General features: G+C 41.5%; 1 protein-coding gene across 4 annotated transcripts in view; it reads right to left on the bottom strand.

Annotated features, from left to right (window-relative positions):
* The window catches only part of hdac7a (histone deacetylase 7a), a 75524-nt gene that overhangs the window by 35335 nt on the left and 26143 nt on the right, over window positions 1–14046 (bottom strand). Inside the window, exon 2 of one of the 4 annotated variants that reach the window (XM_039800781.1) lies at window positions 12103–12205. The exons of 2 other annotated variants lie outside the window; for them this stretch is intronic. In XM_039800781.1, the coding sequence (XP_039656715.1) occupies window positions 12103–12154 (52 nt within the window). In that variant the 5' untranslated portion in view covers window positions 12155–12205. Of the gene's footprint in view, window positions 1–2742; window positions 2884–12102; window positions 12206–14046 lie in introns of those variants that run through there. One more of the 4 variants, XM_039800782.1, reaches the window with a different exon arrangement.

The raw sequence follows: 14046 nt of genomic DNA, 5'->3' as shown, positions 1-14046 counted from the left end.
ACGCATTCTTCTGTTTTGACTGTACAATGTGCGTGAAAATCACACTACACCTTTTACAGGCAACAGCTACTTTCAGTAGATAAAGATGTCATTACCTCAGGGTATCTGTGAGGTACAAAAAAAGACTTTGATGCAAATTAAGGCCCTTCAAGGTGGGGGAAAAGTCATAAGCAGAGACTAGAAATAGGAAAATCAGAGAGAACAGTCAGAGAGGAAGAGCGGATTTTGGGGGGGGGGGATTCTAAAAGAAAATAAAAAGAGATAAAGGATGGAGTAGGAGCAAAGGGGAAAAGACTAACAGGACAACCTGACACTGCTGAGAAAGTCAAGCATTCTCCTCTTGACCATCTCTATCACTCCCTTCATCCCTTTCCCCTAAAGCTTGGACTGGCATGCAGCTGTGTTCTTATGATGTCTAGGTCTATGTGTGTGCTTGCGTGCGTTCGTGCGTGCGAGCGTCGGTTGAAAAGGTTATTTGCAACGAATGAGTTGCAACAGCAACCTAACACGTCTATCTTTCTTTCCTTGTAGCGTCTACTACTACTTTACTAGTAGTGTCTACTACTACCTAGTAGTGTCTACTAGTTTACAAATTACTGTGTGTGTGTGTGTGTGTGTGAGTGTGAGTGTGAGTGTGAGTGTGTGTGTGTGTGTGTGTGTGTGTGTGTGTGAGTATTCATTCCAAAGAAATTACTGATCCAAGTTTAAAGCATGGCTTTCGAGCTCTTTGCCAAAGAAAACAGTTCCCATTTCATCTAAAGCAAACAAAGGCAGGGTCAAAGCCGCAGGTTCAAGTCTGGCTTTTCTTAAGCAAGTGAAGATGCCTGATTATCTGCGACAGAAATAGCACAATGCAGCAGGAATTGTGGGGCTGGATGTGAAATGGTCAGCTCAAATTTGGCAAAGGAGTTTTAGCAGATAAGTCAACGATCAAATATTTATCTGGCTTAAGGGAGCACTGATGTTTATCGGTTTCCAGTGCAGCATGTCACACTGATTGTATCATTTCCAAGGAATGTTGTTGGAAACAAGCTATGTCATGGTCAAGATGAGTACTAGACTATATGGCTGAAACTAATGATTGAAACTAATGATTGTTTTTATTAACTAATCTGTTGATTATTCTTTTAATTAATCATTTAGTCTGTGAGAAGATAAAAAAAAAACACTCGAGAGAAATTTTCGAGAGCCCAATGATTCAAATTGCTTGCTTTGTGAGACCAACATCAAGTTATAAAAAAGATATTCAATTTGCAATGAAAAGAACAAAAGAAGCAAATCATCCCATTCAAAAAGCTTGAACCAGCCAATGTTTGAACTATTTTAATAAATCACACAATCAATCTATCATCAAGACTGTTGATGGTTGGTGTTCTGTTGATTGTAAATTGTAAATGATTAAATGTCCCAAATGTTTCAGCACTAAGTATTACCCTACAGAGCATCAGTTCAGTACAGAGCCAATAAATAGACATTTACAGAATTAAGTAGTACTAAATTGTACAGTTGTATATTGTCAAGACCTTACTATTCCTCACTTCCTGATTTAGAAAAGCAAAACCTGAACTTTATGCTGAAAGTGCATTTCTAACCTTCCTCTATAGACGGTTGACTCAAATACTGCCTCCATTTATCCCAACAGGAGGTATTCAGGGATTTGAAAACAGATAACAGATCAATTACTGCACAAAGTTTCCAGAATTTCCAGAACATGCATTTGGGCAATTTAAATCATCGTTAAAACACACGGTTTTTAAATTTTTATTTGATTTAATTTGCAAAATAGAAAAGAAAAAGAAATTGTGATGTCAGTTTTTAAAACATTTGTTTAGGAGTTGGATAGACCATATAAACATTTTAGATGTAGAGCAGCATTCTCATAGGAACAAACCTGTGAGACACTAAACAAACCCAAAATAGCAGCGACCCCAACACAGACACAGTTACTGTGCAATAACACACAGGCCGATGTCAGTGGCCTCCTGCATCCGATCCCACAGTGGATGTTCTTATTCACATTAAAAAGGTGCATTTCAAGTCATCTTCTGTACGGAAAGCATGATGTGCGTAAGAAAAAGCATAGCTTTAGAGATGTACGCATGGATTTGTACATTGCACGTGTAGGTGCATGTATTAGTGTGTGTGTGCGTGTGTGTGTGTGTATGACAGACGCAGAGGACTGTGAGGGTACGAGCTTGCGTGTGTGTGACAGTAACAGAGGAAGGTTGATATATAATGCAACATGGGTCCTGTTTCCTAAGTCCTCTCTGAGTTTCCATAAACATCCAAGGCCACTGTCTGTTAAGTCAGCAAGCACACACACACACACACACACACACACACACACACAAAACAAGTGTAGTAGCGATAGCAGGGCAAGAGGAGTCCCACAGAATGAGTGAGACAGACGGAGGAGGAATTAATTAACACACAAAAGAAAATCTCCCTCTCTCTCTCAACTTCACCCTGGGCTCGATCATCACCGTTTGTCACACACACACACACACACACACACACACACACACACACACACACACACACACACACACACACACACACACACACACACACACACACACACACACACACACACACACACACACAGCAGGCTTCCAGTGCGCAGTCAGATCCAAGGAGTTTGATACAACAGGTTTCACCTCCCATTCACAATAAAAAGTCTTCAGAAACTAACGGCACACGTAGACACGTAAGTAAATGATAAATAAAGTCAAAGGCACATACCCGTAGTTGTCTTGTAAATATCCGGCTATGTGAAAACCCCAGTAGCACTTCTGCCTCAGCCAGCTCACAGCAGGATCTATAATTAGACAGAGAGCTCCACTCCCCTCCAGTCATCTTTTACAGTCGGCCACATCCTCTTTTCTTTAACTCCTTCTCTTTCTTGTCCTCCCTCCCTTCCTCTCCCTATCTCTGTCGCTATTTGTTGACGCTGTCCGACACCAAACTGTTGATTTCATTATTTCTTTCACACAGTAGAAGCACCTTGTCTGGGAGGGTAACTGGCTGCAGAATCCAGACCGAGTTGTAACTCCTTTTAAATGCTGCCTGGAATAAAATAGAAGACAGAATAAAAGCAAAATGAAGAACAATGTAGTCCAAATCAGCCGTAAACTATAAACGTGCAGACTAAGGTAATCAGGATCCAAAATCCTGTGCGTAGATAAGACCTCTATTAATGCTGTAGGAGGCATTGTAAGACTTCACACGGCTTTACAACTTTTAAAGGACCCTGTTGCAAGAACATTTCAGTTTCCGCTACACTACTTTTTTTTATTTTTTTTTTATTTGCCACACTTTGGCCAGTGATGACCGCCAGCTTTCGCCAGGGCAGGATCTTTACAATCCATCCCATAAACAACAGGGATTGTAACCATGGTAACAGGGGGGCAGCAGGAAGTTGAGTCTATAAAAACACAACAATGAGAGAACCAGGGTGGCTTCCTGTTTGAGAGCTGAGTTTAGACTCCCATTTCCTCCCCTCTCCTCCCCCTGCTGTTGTTGTGATGCTGCTGCCGCAGTGCCCTTGAGCCCTATGGCAGTAAAGTTCCCCAATGAACCACATGCTCAGACCAAAACAACCATGGCTTGTCTGACACCCCCCCCTTCCTCATACACACTCCCAAATCACTGTTCCCGTTCCTCTTAATGCATGGCTTTAGTGAAAAGCTGAGGGCTTTGACACCCATTAACGACTCAGATCAATGACTAACAGCGGCCCTGAAGGCAACACACTAATGTCCTGAACACACAATCACTCACAAACACACCCATTACAGGAAGATGGTAAACTACTAAGTAAACTATTGACAATCCAGTTAAATTGTGTTTCATCAATTTCAAATCGCTTACAGGTGACAGTTATATTAGCATATAAAGACCGGAGACTAGGAGGAACAGCTAGCCTGTCTTTCTCAGCCTACAAACACCTCTGGAATTCACTACTTGACACGATAGCCGTTTCCGCCTGCTTTCAGTCTCTTTGCAAAGCTAAGCTAAGCGTCTCCTGGCTGTAGCTTCACATGTAACAGACAGAAATGAGAGTGGTATCTATTTTCTCATCTAACTCTTGGAAAGACAGAGCATCATTTGAAATGTGCCATTTCATAAAAATGGGAAGAATTTCCAGTGTTTGGTTTGTTAATTTCAAATGTATAGCACGGTGCAGGGTGTCTACAGTTGGTTACAATCACTGCTATTTCACAGCATAGGTCATTTCAGCTGACAGTTGCTGCTTTTCCGTGCTACGGTATGCTCTCTTCAGTTTTGGGGAAGTGTAGTGTTATGGTATCTCCTGTCAATCAAACTGCACCAATGTGACATTTTTCTCCCAGGAATTTTTCTTTGACGACATTTGAGTTTCTGTAGTGGGGGCAGTTTACTTGTTTTCTTTGTCTGTTCAACCGTGTTGGGTGTTGCAGCTCATGATAACCACTTTTCCTCTGCTTCTTTAAAACAATGATCGGTTACTTTGGAATTGCAATCTAAGCATTTTCTCATGAAAACCCAACAAGACATCTTTCGTTTAGAGCACCATATAGATTTTTTTTATTGATATAGGTTAATTCACTGTTGTTTATAACAACCAGTGTTTAGTGCAGGGCAAAATACATATGTTCAGTACTGAAGTGAGTATTACTTTAATAGCGTAAAAGGTGCAGGAGGTGAGAGTGTATTCGCTAAAAAAAAACGACAGAGTTGCCAAATCAGCCTTGCACAACACAGGATCTCTATGAATAGTCTGGTACTGACAGTTAGGATCACATGCTCTTTACTCTCTCATCAGACCTCAAGACTTTTACAGAACCAACTGAACTGTGCGACAGTGAATGTGAAAAGTCATTCTTTAATCAGATATTGACTTATTGCATTATGTAAGAACTTTAAGTAATTTTGTTAAAAGGAAAAGGAAAGCCTTTTCATAGACAAATAATGTTAGTTAAGTACTGAAAAAGTATAAGTAATATCGGTACTTAAATTCAGTTTTCAGGTTCTATACTTGTAATCCCTTTTTTCTTCCCTTTCTAAATCTGGTTGGAGAGAAATTAAATTAATCATTAGTACCCCCCCTCTCATTCCTTTTCCCTACAACTTATTTCCCTCTCTCGCTCCTTCATCCTGAAGAATCCACAGCTGTCGCTACCATTCAAAACCTCTCCTCTTCCCATAGCAGCTGGCCAGACTGTGGTTTCTGTGTGTGTGTGTGTGTGTGTGTGTGTGTGTGTGTGTGTGTGTGTGTGTGTGTGCGCCTCCCTGCCTGCCACTGTCACCAAACTATTTCTATATTTATGATGTTACTCTGGTGGTGCATACTTGAGTGTTCAAGTGTAAATGGTAGTGTGTGGCTGTTGACAAGTTTAAGAACTATCTGCTGTGTGTGTGTGTGTGTGTGTGTGTGTGTGTGTGTGTGTGTGTGTGTGTGTGTGTGTGTGTGTGTGTGTGTGTGTGTGTGTGTGTGTGTGTGTGTGTTATAAGAATAGCAAGATTGAAGAACAATTGCTGGTGCTCTGATCTATAGAGGGTTAAGTGAGGCCACCAGGGGTACCTAAATCATCCACGTGTCTGTGGTCGATCTCTGGCTCTCGCTTCCTTCTTTGAAAGAAAGATGATTTTATGTTCTTATCATGTACAGAAAAAGATTTACACTCAGATACTCCCAAACTCATCCGTCATGTTCAGTACATAAGTAGTATATCCATAAAGTTTTTAAACTATACCAATGCACATTTCGCAGAATGCCTTATGACAGCCCCCATACAGTGGTTGCAAATGTGTTGCATTCAAGCAAAACGTGGAATGTGTTTAGATGATTTCTGTTTAAACAGATAAAAAAAAAGATGAATAATTCATTTATTACTTTTTACAACCACCATAATCCCTGTTTCTATGCCACATCAGCACTGCTTTTTTCAGGGTTTCTGCCATTGAAAAAACGTCTACAGCGATGCTCTTGGCCTCGAGAGGATGTACATCGGTGCTCTGAGCTAAATGCTAACGCCAGCATGCCGATGTTTAGCAGGTAAAATGTTTAACATGTTCTGCAATGCATTCTGGTCTAAAATGTTACATTGAGTGCAGAAGCTGTTATCTGACATCTAATAAATGTTGGGGACACAAAAAATTGCACCAATTAGTAATGAAAGTAGACCCAAAAATGTAAAGTACAAGGATGTATTTTCTTTTGACAGCTGAGATGACAAATGAGACAGTATTTATGAGGTCATGAAAGTCAAGTCATATAAAATTCAAGTAGGGTTTTGGGTCAAGGTAAACATCTGGACAAAATTGATGTTTTGACACAAGTGATCTCAAGCAACAATGCTACTTTCAGAAAATGAAAGGTTTCTAAATTTGGCCGCTCTCCTTCTCAAAGAGATTTATGAATGTCGTGCATGCTTGTAAAAGAGGAATCTCAGTAAGCTTGCACAGCTAAATCCCGCTGTGCTTTGAATAAACAGGTGCTTTAGGATTCCACCAGGTCTGGTTGCAGTAATAGTCAATTTAAATAATTTGCACACACACACACACACACACACACACACACACACACACACACACACACATTCCATGTGTCCTTATCATCGTTCGCTCGACTCGGTGTTGCAATTCGCCCGAAGCTGGAAACTTTATTACAACTCATTCATTACACACATCTCTGTCTGTCAGATAGGATACACCAGGTGTGCTGTTCAGTTTGACAAGTGACAGTGACTCCGTCTCTGCTGCACAGATAACAAAGGCAAAGCCAAGAGTCCCACTAAGGACGTCATCGACATTATCATGTCTGCTTCCTGTCTTTATCACGATCTGCTGAACACAATACAATAAATGTTTTGGTCAAGAATAAACCTGATTGTACTCTCCAGTTCATAAAGAAGTCTCCCTTTGTCCATTTTAAACAATCCTCTGGCATAGAGAAAAGTGATACATTTTGTTCGTGGTTTGTTTGGAATAAACAGAAGACGCAGTGGGTGAGCATGAGTCATGACAGCCACCGTGACTGAACAGACAAGTAAATAAGCACCCTGTCTGATTGACAACTTGCTTTGCATGAGGAGGGAACGTTTCTTTATTTTGCATGAGAGCTTCATCATCGTTTAACTATTTATGACATTTTTCTGAAAACCAAATTCCTCAAGTCATGCTTCACATCAGCTGCTGATCTATACAAACACCTTTATTGCTCCCTGTAGGTAAATTGTTTTCCTGGTGTCGATCTCCACAGGGCGGTCAGAGGAGATGATGATCAGATGATCTAAGGCTGGAAGGCATTGACTGCTTTGCACGAAAACACTTCAGCAGTGTCGACAAGAAGGCCGAACTAAGTCCCTGTCTGAAGTGCTCAGCGAGTCACCCTGCGGAGACTTTAAAAGAAATGTATGCTACTGCACGTAAGGCATTTTATGGCCCCTGGGCCACATCCGGCCCTTTGGGCGGCCCTAACCAGCCCGCTTGAGGTCAACGGGAAGTTAGCAATCAAACGTAAATAAGTGTACATCATGCATGGAATACAACTGGCTTGCTTTCATTTCGAAGGCGACATATGCAGCTTCTTCTCCTCTGGTGGCAAGTCGCAATTAAAAAGAAGTAGAAGAACAACTGTAATGTGTCGGACCCCTGCGTTGGTGAGCCGCGAACTGAGCTCACGAGAGACGTTAGCGTGAACGTGAATGAGCGGTTATCCATAAAAAAAATGTCAGCTCATGGGAAAAAAAGAAAAATCGATAGAGTGCTGAGTTGAAGTGTTTATTTACTGATGTCAAAAGGTAAAGCCGTGTGCTTAGTTTGCGGGTAACAGATCGCTGTGTTTAAGGATTATAATTTGAATCGCCACTACAATACTAAACACGCAGAGAAATACAACAACTTGACTGATGCAGAGCGGGCACGGACATCTGAAGCTTTGCTAGTTAAGCTGCAAAAGCAACAAGGCTTTTTTACCAAGCGTCGCACATCCAGGGATGCAGCAGTCAAGACCAGCTTTGTGATATCCCATACAATCGCACAAAATCGCCAAAAACAGTATGCCATTTTCTGAAGGGAGTTTATTAAAGAGTATTCTGGTGGACTCTGCGGCGCTAATATGCCCAGAGAAAAAAAGAGGCGTTTGAGAATGTGCCGCTTTCCAGGTGAACCGTAACGAGAAGGATTGAGGACATTGCGGGAACCCTGGAGATTCAGCTGCAAAAAGAACTGAAAAACAACAAATGAGGTAGTAAGACTACAAACAAACCACCGTAAACGTTAACATGAGTCGGAATTGCTGCTTAAACAAACAACCTAGGGGAGTGTTTTTTCAGGGGAGGACCATCACGGAAGAATAAGTATCTTATACTATCTTTAGTATCTAATCATCTTGCTGAGTGTTTAACCCATCAGAAATGTGGATTCTTATGGAACACCTGACGAGAGCAGGTCCTGTGGAAATGTTTCCTCCAGCCGATGCAATGCAGCTGCTCAACAGCAGTACTGGTCATACTGGGCAGCTCTCAGGAAATCCTCCCTCAACCGGCAAATACACATTATACACAAGAACGTCAAGGATTGAGTGTCCGTATCTTCAAAAATTCAAGATGATATATTAGCTTCAATATTTTTTACACACCTGTCCAAGCTCTCTTTCTCTCCCTCATCACTCACACACACACACACACTCCTGCTCTTCTTAACATCAAACACATTCTCCACATTTCCCGACGCAGATAAAGCCACTCAACACAGCAGCTCACTCAAAGGGATCTCCCCTCTTTATCTTTTACAACACACACACACACACACACAGATATCAGTCCACCTTTATCATCACAACCCTCAATATACACTAACACGGCATACTCACACTTATTACTTCTTACTACTTATGTGAAACACAATGCTGGACCAGGCAGACAAATATTAACACAACGCAACTTTGTCGTTTAGGGCCCTGTTTTAACGATCTGAAATGCAAGTATGAAACGCCAAACGCAAGTAGCTTTGTGGGCGGATCTCTGGTGCTGTTGCTATTATAACGGCGGGATAAATGACTCTTGCGCCCGACACAAATCTAAAATGGGTTGGTCTGAAGTAGCTAGGTGTGGTTTGGGCGTAACGTGAAAATAACCAATCAGAGCGTCAACTTTCATTCCCTTTAAGTGCAGGTGCGCTTGTTCCATGGCGGATTGCTATTATGACGGCGGATTTGCCTGGCGCACGCCAGCGGGAGCTGTCCGGGATGCGGCAAAGTAATAAATGCCCGTCTTGGCCGGGTGGCGATGTTGCTGCGGCCTCTCAGGCGCATCTCCTCAAGTCTGGAGAGGATTGCTGCAGCCATGGAGCGTGGGCCTCCAAACGCACCACCTGCTCCTGTTGTGCCCCTTCCTCCTCCCCCCACTCCATCTCCGTCCACCCGCTCCATCAGGAGCACATCGCGCATTACTCCCGGACCAGATTCCGCCGGAGTGTCCAATCCCGCCGCAGTTCAACATCACGTCTCCTTAAGTCCTCTAATATTTCCTCATTTATGTCATCAACACATCCATGATTCATGGAAATGTTGTGTAAAACACAACAAGCCACAAAGAATGCTGCGACTTTTTGAGGACTGTACTGTAAAGTGCCTCCTGATCTATCCAAACACCTGAAGTGCATTTTCAGTAATAGTTTCTCTATTTTCTTTGTAATTATGTATGGTTTTCAAAAATGGGAAATGCTGTAGATGAGAGAAGTGTATGCGCGTTGTGCACACGCTACATTATGGTCAAGCATTCGTCCCTAAAATAGCATCTGAATAACGCGCTACTGACTTTAGACTAGCGCCACTGACTTTAGACCAGGTTTTTCAGGAATTGTTTTCTGAAACTGCAAAATAGCACCACGTAACGTTTGCGCCGGAACACGCCTCCTCTTTTCGCTGAACCGCCCCCGGGAGCGCAAATACATTCCCTAATTTACCGACATGCGTCTGTGGAGGGAAAAGTCCGCTGTGCGTCGGGTGCAAAATAGGAATGATACATGCGTCGGTGTACAAAGGCAATTGCGCTGAGTGCAAGATAGGGCCCTGTATCTCTTGTTGTTTAAAGTCTTTGTGATGCTGAAAGGGAAATTATTTCAAATGAGCTGGATGATCTTGTTGTCTTATCAGTGGTGAAAAGAGTCATGAAAGCAGTGGTGACTTGTGACTGATAGCCTGTGGCAGTGGTGGGGAGCTACACAAAAAATAAACTACAATCAGCAGCAAAGGCTTTTCTGCTGATAAGAACGAGAGTAGAAGCCCCAGTCTACCCTGCAGTCAGGAGACTATTTGATTTAACTAGGCAAAATTAAAGAAAAACTTATTATAAAACTTCAGGGCAGTAGCAGAATGTAAATAAGTACATTTATTCAAGTGCTGTACTTAAGTACAAATGTTGAGGTACTTGTACTTTACTTAAGTCTTTTCTTTTTAGGACACTTTCTACTTATACTGATTTTTGCACACATTTAGTTTTTAAAATATCATGTTTTAATATAAATTAAACAACCCAACAATATACAAGACAAGCTAAAATGATTAGCAGATTCAACACAGAACAGTTTGGATCGTTTCCAGTTTTCTGCATTGAGTACCTTTACTTTTAACACTTCACTTCACTTCACTTCAAGATGCAATGCTGGACTGCATGGCCTGTTCACATGGAGGTTTTTTTATAGTTCCCAACTCACATGGCAAAACAACTTTGGTTCCTGTTGCAATTGCAAACGATTAATGAACTGAAGTGTATGTGTGAAATAGGATTTGCTGACAGGAGTCTGACATCTGCCTCCGTTTCTTACTTCATGTTCTTGTTTTGATAAATTTTTCCATCCCTCTGTTTTTATATACACTGTGAGCCTATCTCTCTACTTTACTCTTTTTGCTTCCTTACTTCATCTATATTTTATTTTTTTATCTATGATCTTTCCTTGGTAAAAGTTAACGTGTTCCAGGAAGGCAGCTTCATGAATATGCACAGTCACACTCGGCTGTCTGCACGGACAACAAAGGAAGAAGACATTAACATTCCTGCACATGCTCTGCACTCTGGTCAGACACACACACACACACACACACACACACACACACACACACACACACACACACACACACACACACACACACACACACACACACACACACACACACACACACACACACACACACACACACACACACACACACACACACACACACACACACACACACACACACACACCTTTTACCATCACTTGAATATGTGCTATGCTACAGAGCAGAAATAACATTATCTGCATTTAGCAATGGTACAAGTTACTGGAAAGCTAATCATTTTGATTTGTTACGGAGGTAAGATACTTTCCATTCAGTGGTTTCTTTTTAATTCAGCCACATGTTGGTAAACAGCTGATAGTTCTGTTTGAGAGCTGATAATTGTCACTTCTTTAAGAAGTTTGATAGTAAACTGGATATCTTTGAGTTTCGGACTGTTGGCCGAACAAAACAAGCAGTTTGAATATGGCAGCTCGGGCTTTAGAAAATTGTGGTAGGCATTTGTTTTTTAACTACTTTAATTTTGTTATAAAACAAACATCTATCTATCTATCTATCTATCTATCTATCTATCTATCTATCTATAATAAACAGATGAATCAATAATCACTTACAGTTACTTGCAGTTAATTTTGCACACAGGATTCCAGTGAGGTATAGCATTTAGTAGCAAAGACAACACTTACCCAGACTACACAACGACCTATGTTGTATATGTATATATTTGTATACTGTATTTAATTCCATTTGCAAGAAAAATACGGTAGGCATTAGATAGACATATGCCAGATGTTAAATATGGGATACCTTAAATGTATTGTATTATAGCACATGTGTCAATACAGGATTTATAAGTAAAATTATAAAATGAAAAAAGACTGACACTGTGCACACCATGAATCTGAAAAAGAAGCACAGTGAGCCTAAATTCTTACAAATCACTGCATGCATATCATTTGTGCATCTAGCATACTTCCTCATTGTGATATTGAACAGCACATTTGTAATTTGCAGAGTTTACTACACAGCATCTCCAACTACTCCCCAACTTATCTCACCTTTGCTTTCTGCAGTACTGTTGCCTGTTTTCTGCACCGTCTGTGTGTGCATCTCAGAAGGGCGTCTCTGAGAAATCCATCTATACACATACAAACACACACTCTGAGGATCCACACACACACACACACACACACACACACACACACACACACACACAATAAATTAACATGCATTAAGTCTCTTCTTCCTCCTCCACTTCACCAAGTTGTTGAGATTAGCCTGAATCTGTTAACGTCACTGACTATTCATCTCACACACACACACACACACACACACACACACACACACACACACACACACACACACACACACACACACACACACACACACACACACACACACACACACACACACACACACACACACACACACACACACACACACACACACACACACACACACACACACACACACACGTCAAATGTAAAGGCAGGAGTCCATCCAGACGAGAGGAGGTCCTATTACATCTGCGTTAACAACAGGCTATCTGATCCGAGGTCAGTGTCAGTCACATTGGTGATCTGGAGTGGATGCGAGCCATTCATTATTCTCTGCTGTGCTTTAGGTCAGACAATATCACAATACACCGAGGAGTCTGGTTTGGAAAACTCATGATAAGGGCTAGAATGAGGAGCTGGCCTCCGTCATATCATCGATGTGCAAGATGATGAGCAGTCCTGAAAGAGCTACATGCGTAAAACAGAACAGCAAAGTTTAATTTATTTACATCTTAATCATGATTCTAATTTAACAGAGGTTTTATTTCCACGAAGGCACCCAAGAATGTTCTTATCACTGAATGAGTAAAGTTTGGTCAGAGTGCCTTAATGAGCTACTCAACATTTCAAGCTCACATAGTTTAAGAGAATGAAAATATCCAAAGATCTGATGAAATACAGGCTGAAATATTCAGTATCGATGGCTTCAATATGAATTTGCTGTGATCCTAAATACAAAGTAAATTGCTTTTTGATAGAAGCAAATGGTAACACACAAATTGCTGGAGACTCAAAATGCTTCTTTATACCCAAGGCTTCTGGTCTGGAGCAGTGGGTGAGACTGAGGTGAAAATTTAAGGTTGCCACAAAATGCCACAGTAATAAATCCTTAGAAAAATAATTCCATCAACTCCAGTACATTTCAACAGGATTAAAAGGTCTTTTCTGTCAACAATGCTAATGCCAGTATTTTCTCCTTCCATGATGGAATGTCTGTTTCTGTTTTGGCCTGTGTGTTGTTATCAACGGCCCAGTTTGACAGCCAGGCTGGGTTGTCAGATATACCTGTAAAAACGTAAACCCAGCGCGCTACAGCTGTAACGTTAGTACAGCCATGAAAGCAGCAAACAAACGAACAGGATCAACGGAGATAAATTCTACCGGACCTAAAAAACAAAACCCTAACAGTAGCGTGACCAGAGACGTAACAAACCCCGGGTAAATATTGGAGATGTATTTGAAAGATGGAGAGAGCTTAGAGCCCAAAAGGACGCAGAGTTGGCTTATTTCCTCCTGAACAAGTAAGCATTAGCTTAAGGGTAATTTATCACAGCTACTAGCGACGGGCATTATATGTCATTTCAACATTTGTGTACTCACATTGAATTATACAGCTAGAGTACCCGAGTTGGTTACTCGCAAAAACAATTGAGACACAGCCAGTAAAGTGATCCCGACTGGTCCTGGCTAATGCCGGCATGCTAACCCTGCTAACTGCTAACGTTACCAGGCAAGCGGGCCACGGCTGTTTACAACGTGTAGCCTGTTCAGCGGCCGTAGCCGACAACGGTGAGTTATTTTAAGCCAAGAGAGGGGGGCTGTAAATCGAAAAGAGAGGACCGTGAGTTTGCAGTGTGTTTAGCGATTGCCAAGCCAATAAAGTGTCGGGTGGAGAGGATGGCAAGGTAGTGTTATTTTTAGTGCCACCTACTGTAATTCTATAGC

The sequence above is a fragment of the Perca fluviatilis genome, chromosome 5, assembly GCF_010015445.1.
Source record: "Perca fluviatilis chromosome 5, GENO_Pfluv_1.0, whole genome shotgun sequence".
Lineage (NCBI taxonomy): Eukaryota > Metazoa > Chordata > Actinopteri > Perciformes > Percidae > Perca > Perca fluviatilis.
The sequence above is the reverse complement of the archived record's forward strand: the minus strand, read 5'-3'. Positions and strand labels throughout refer to the sequence as shown.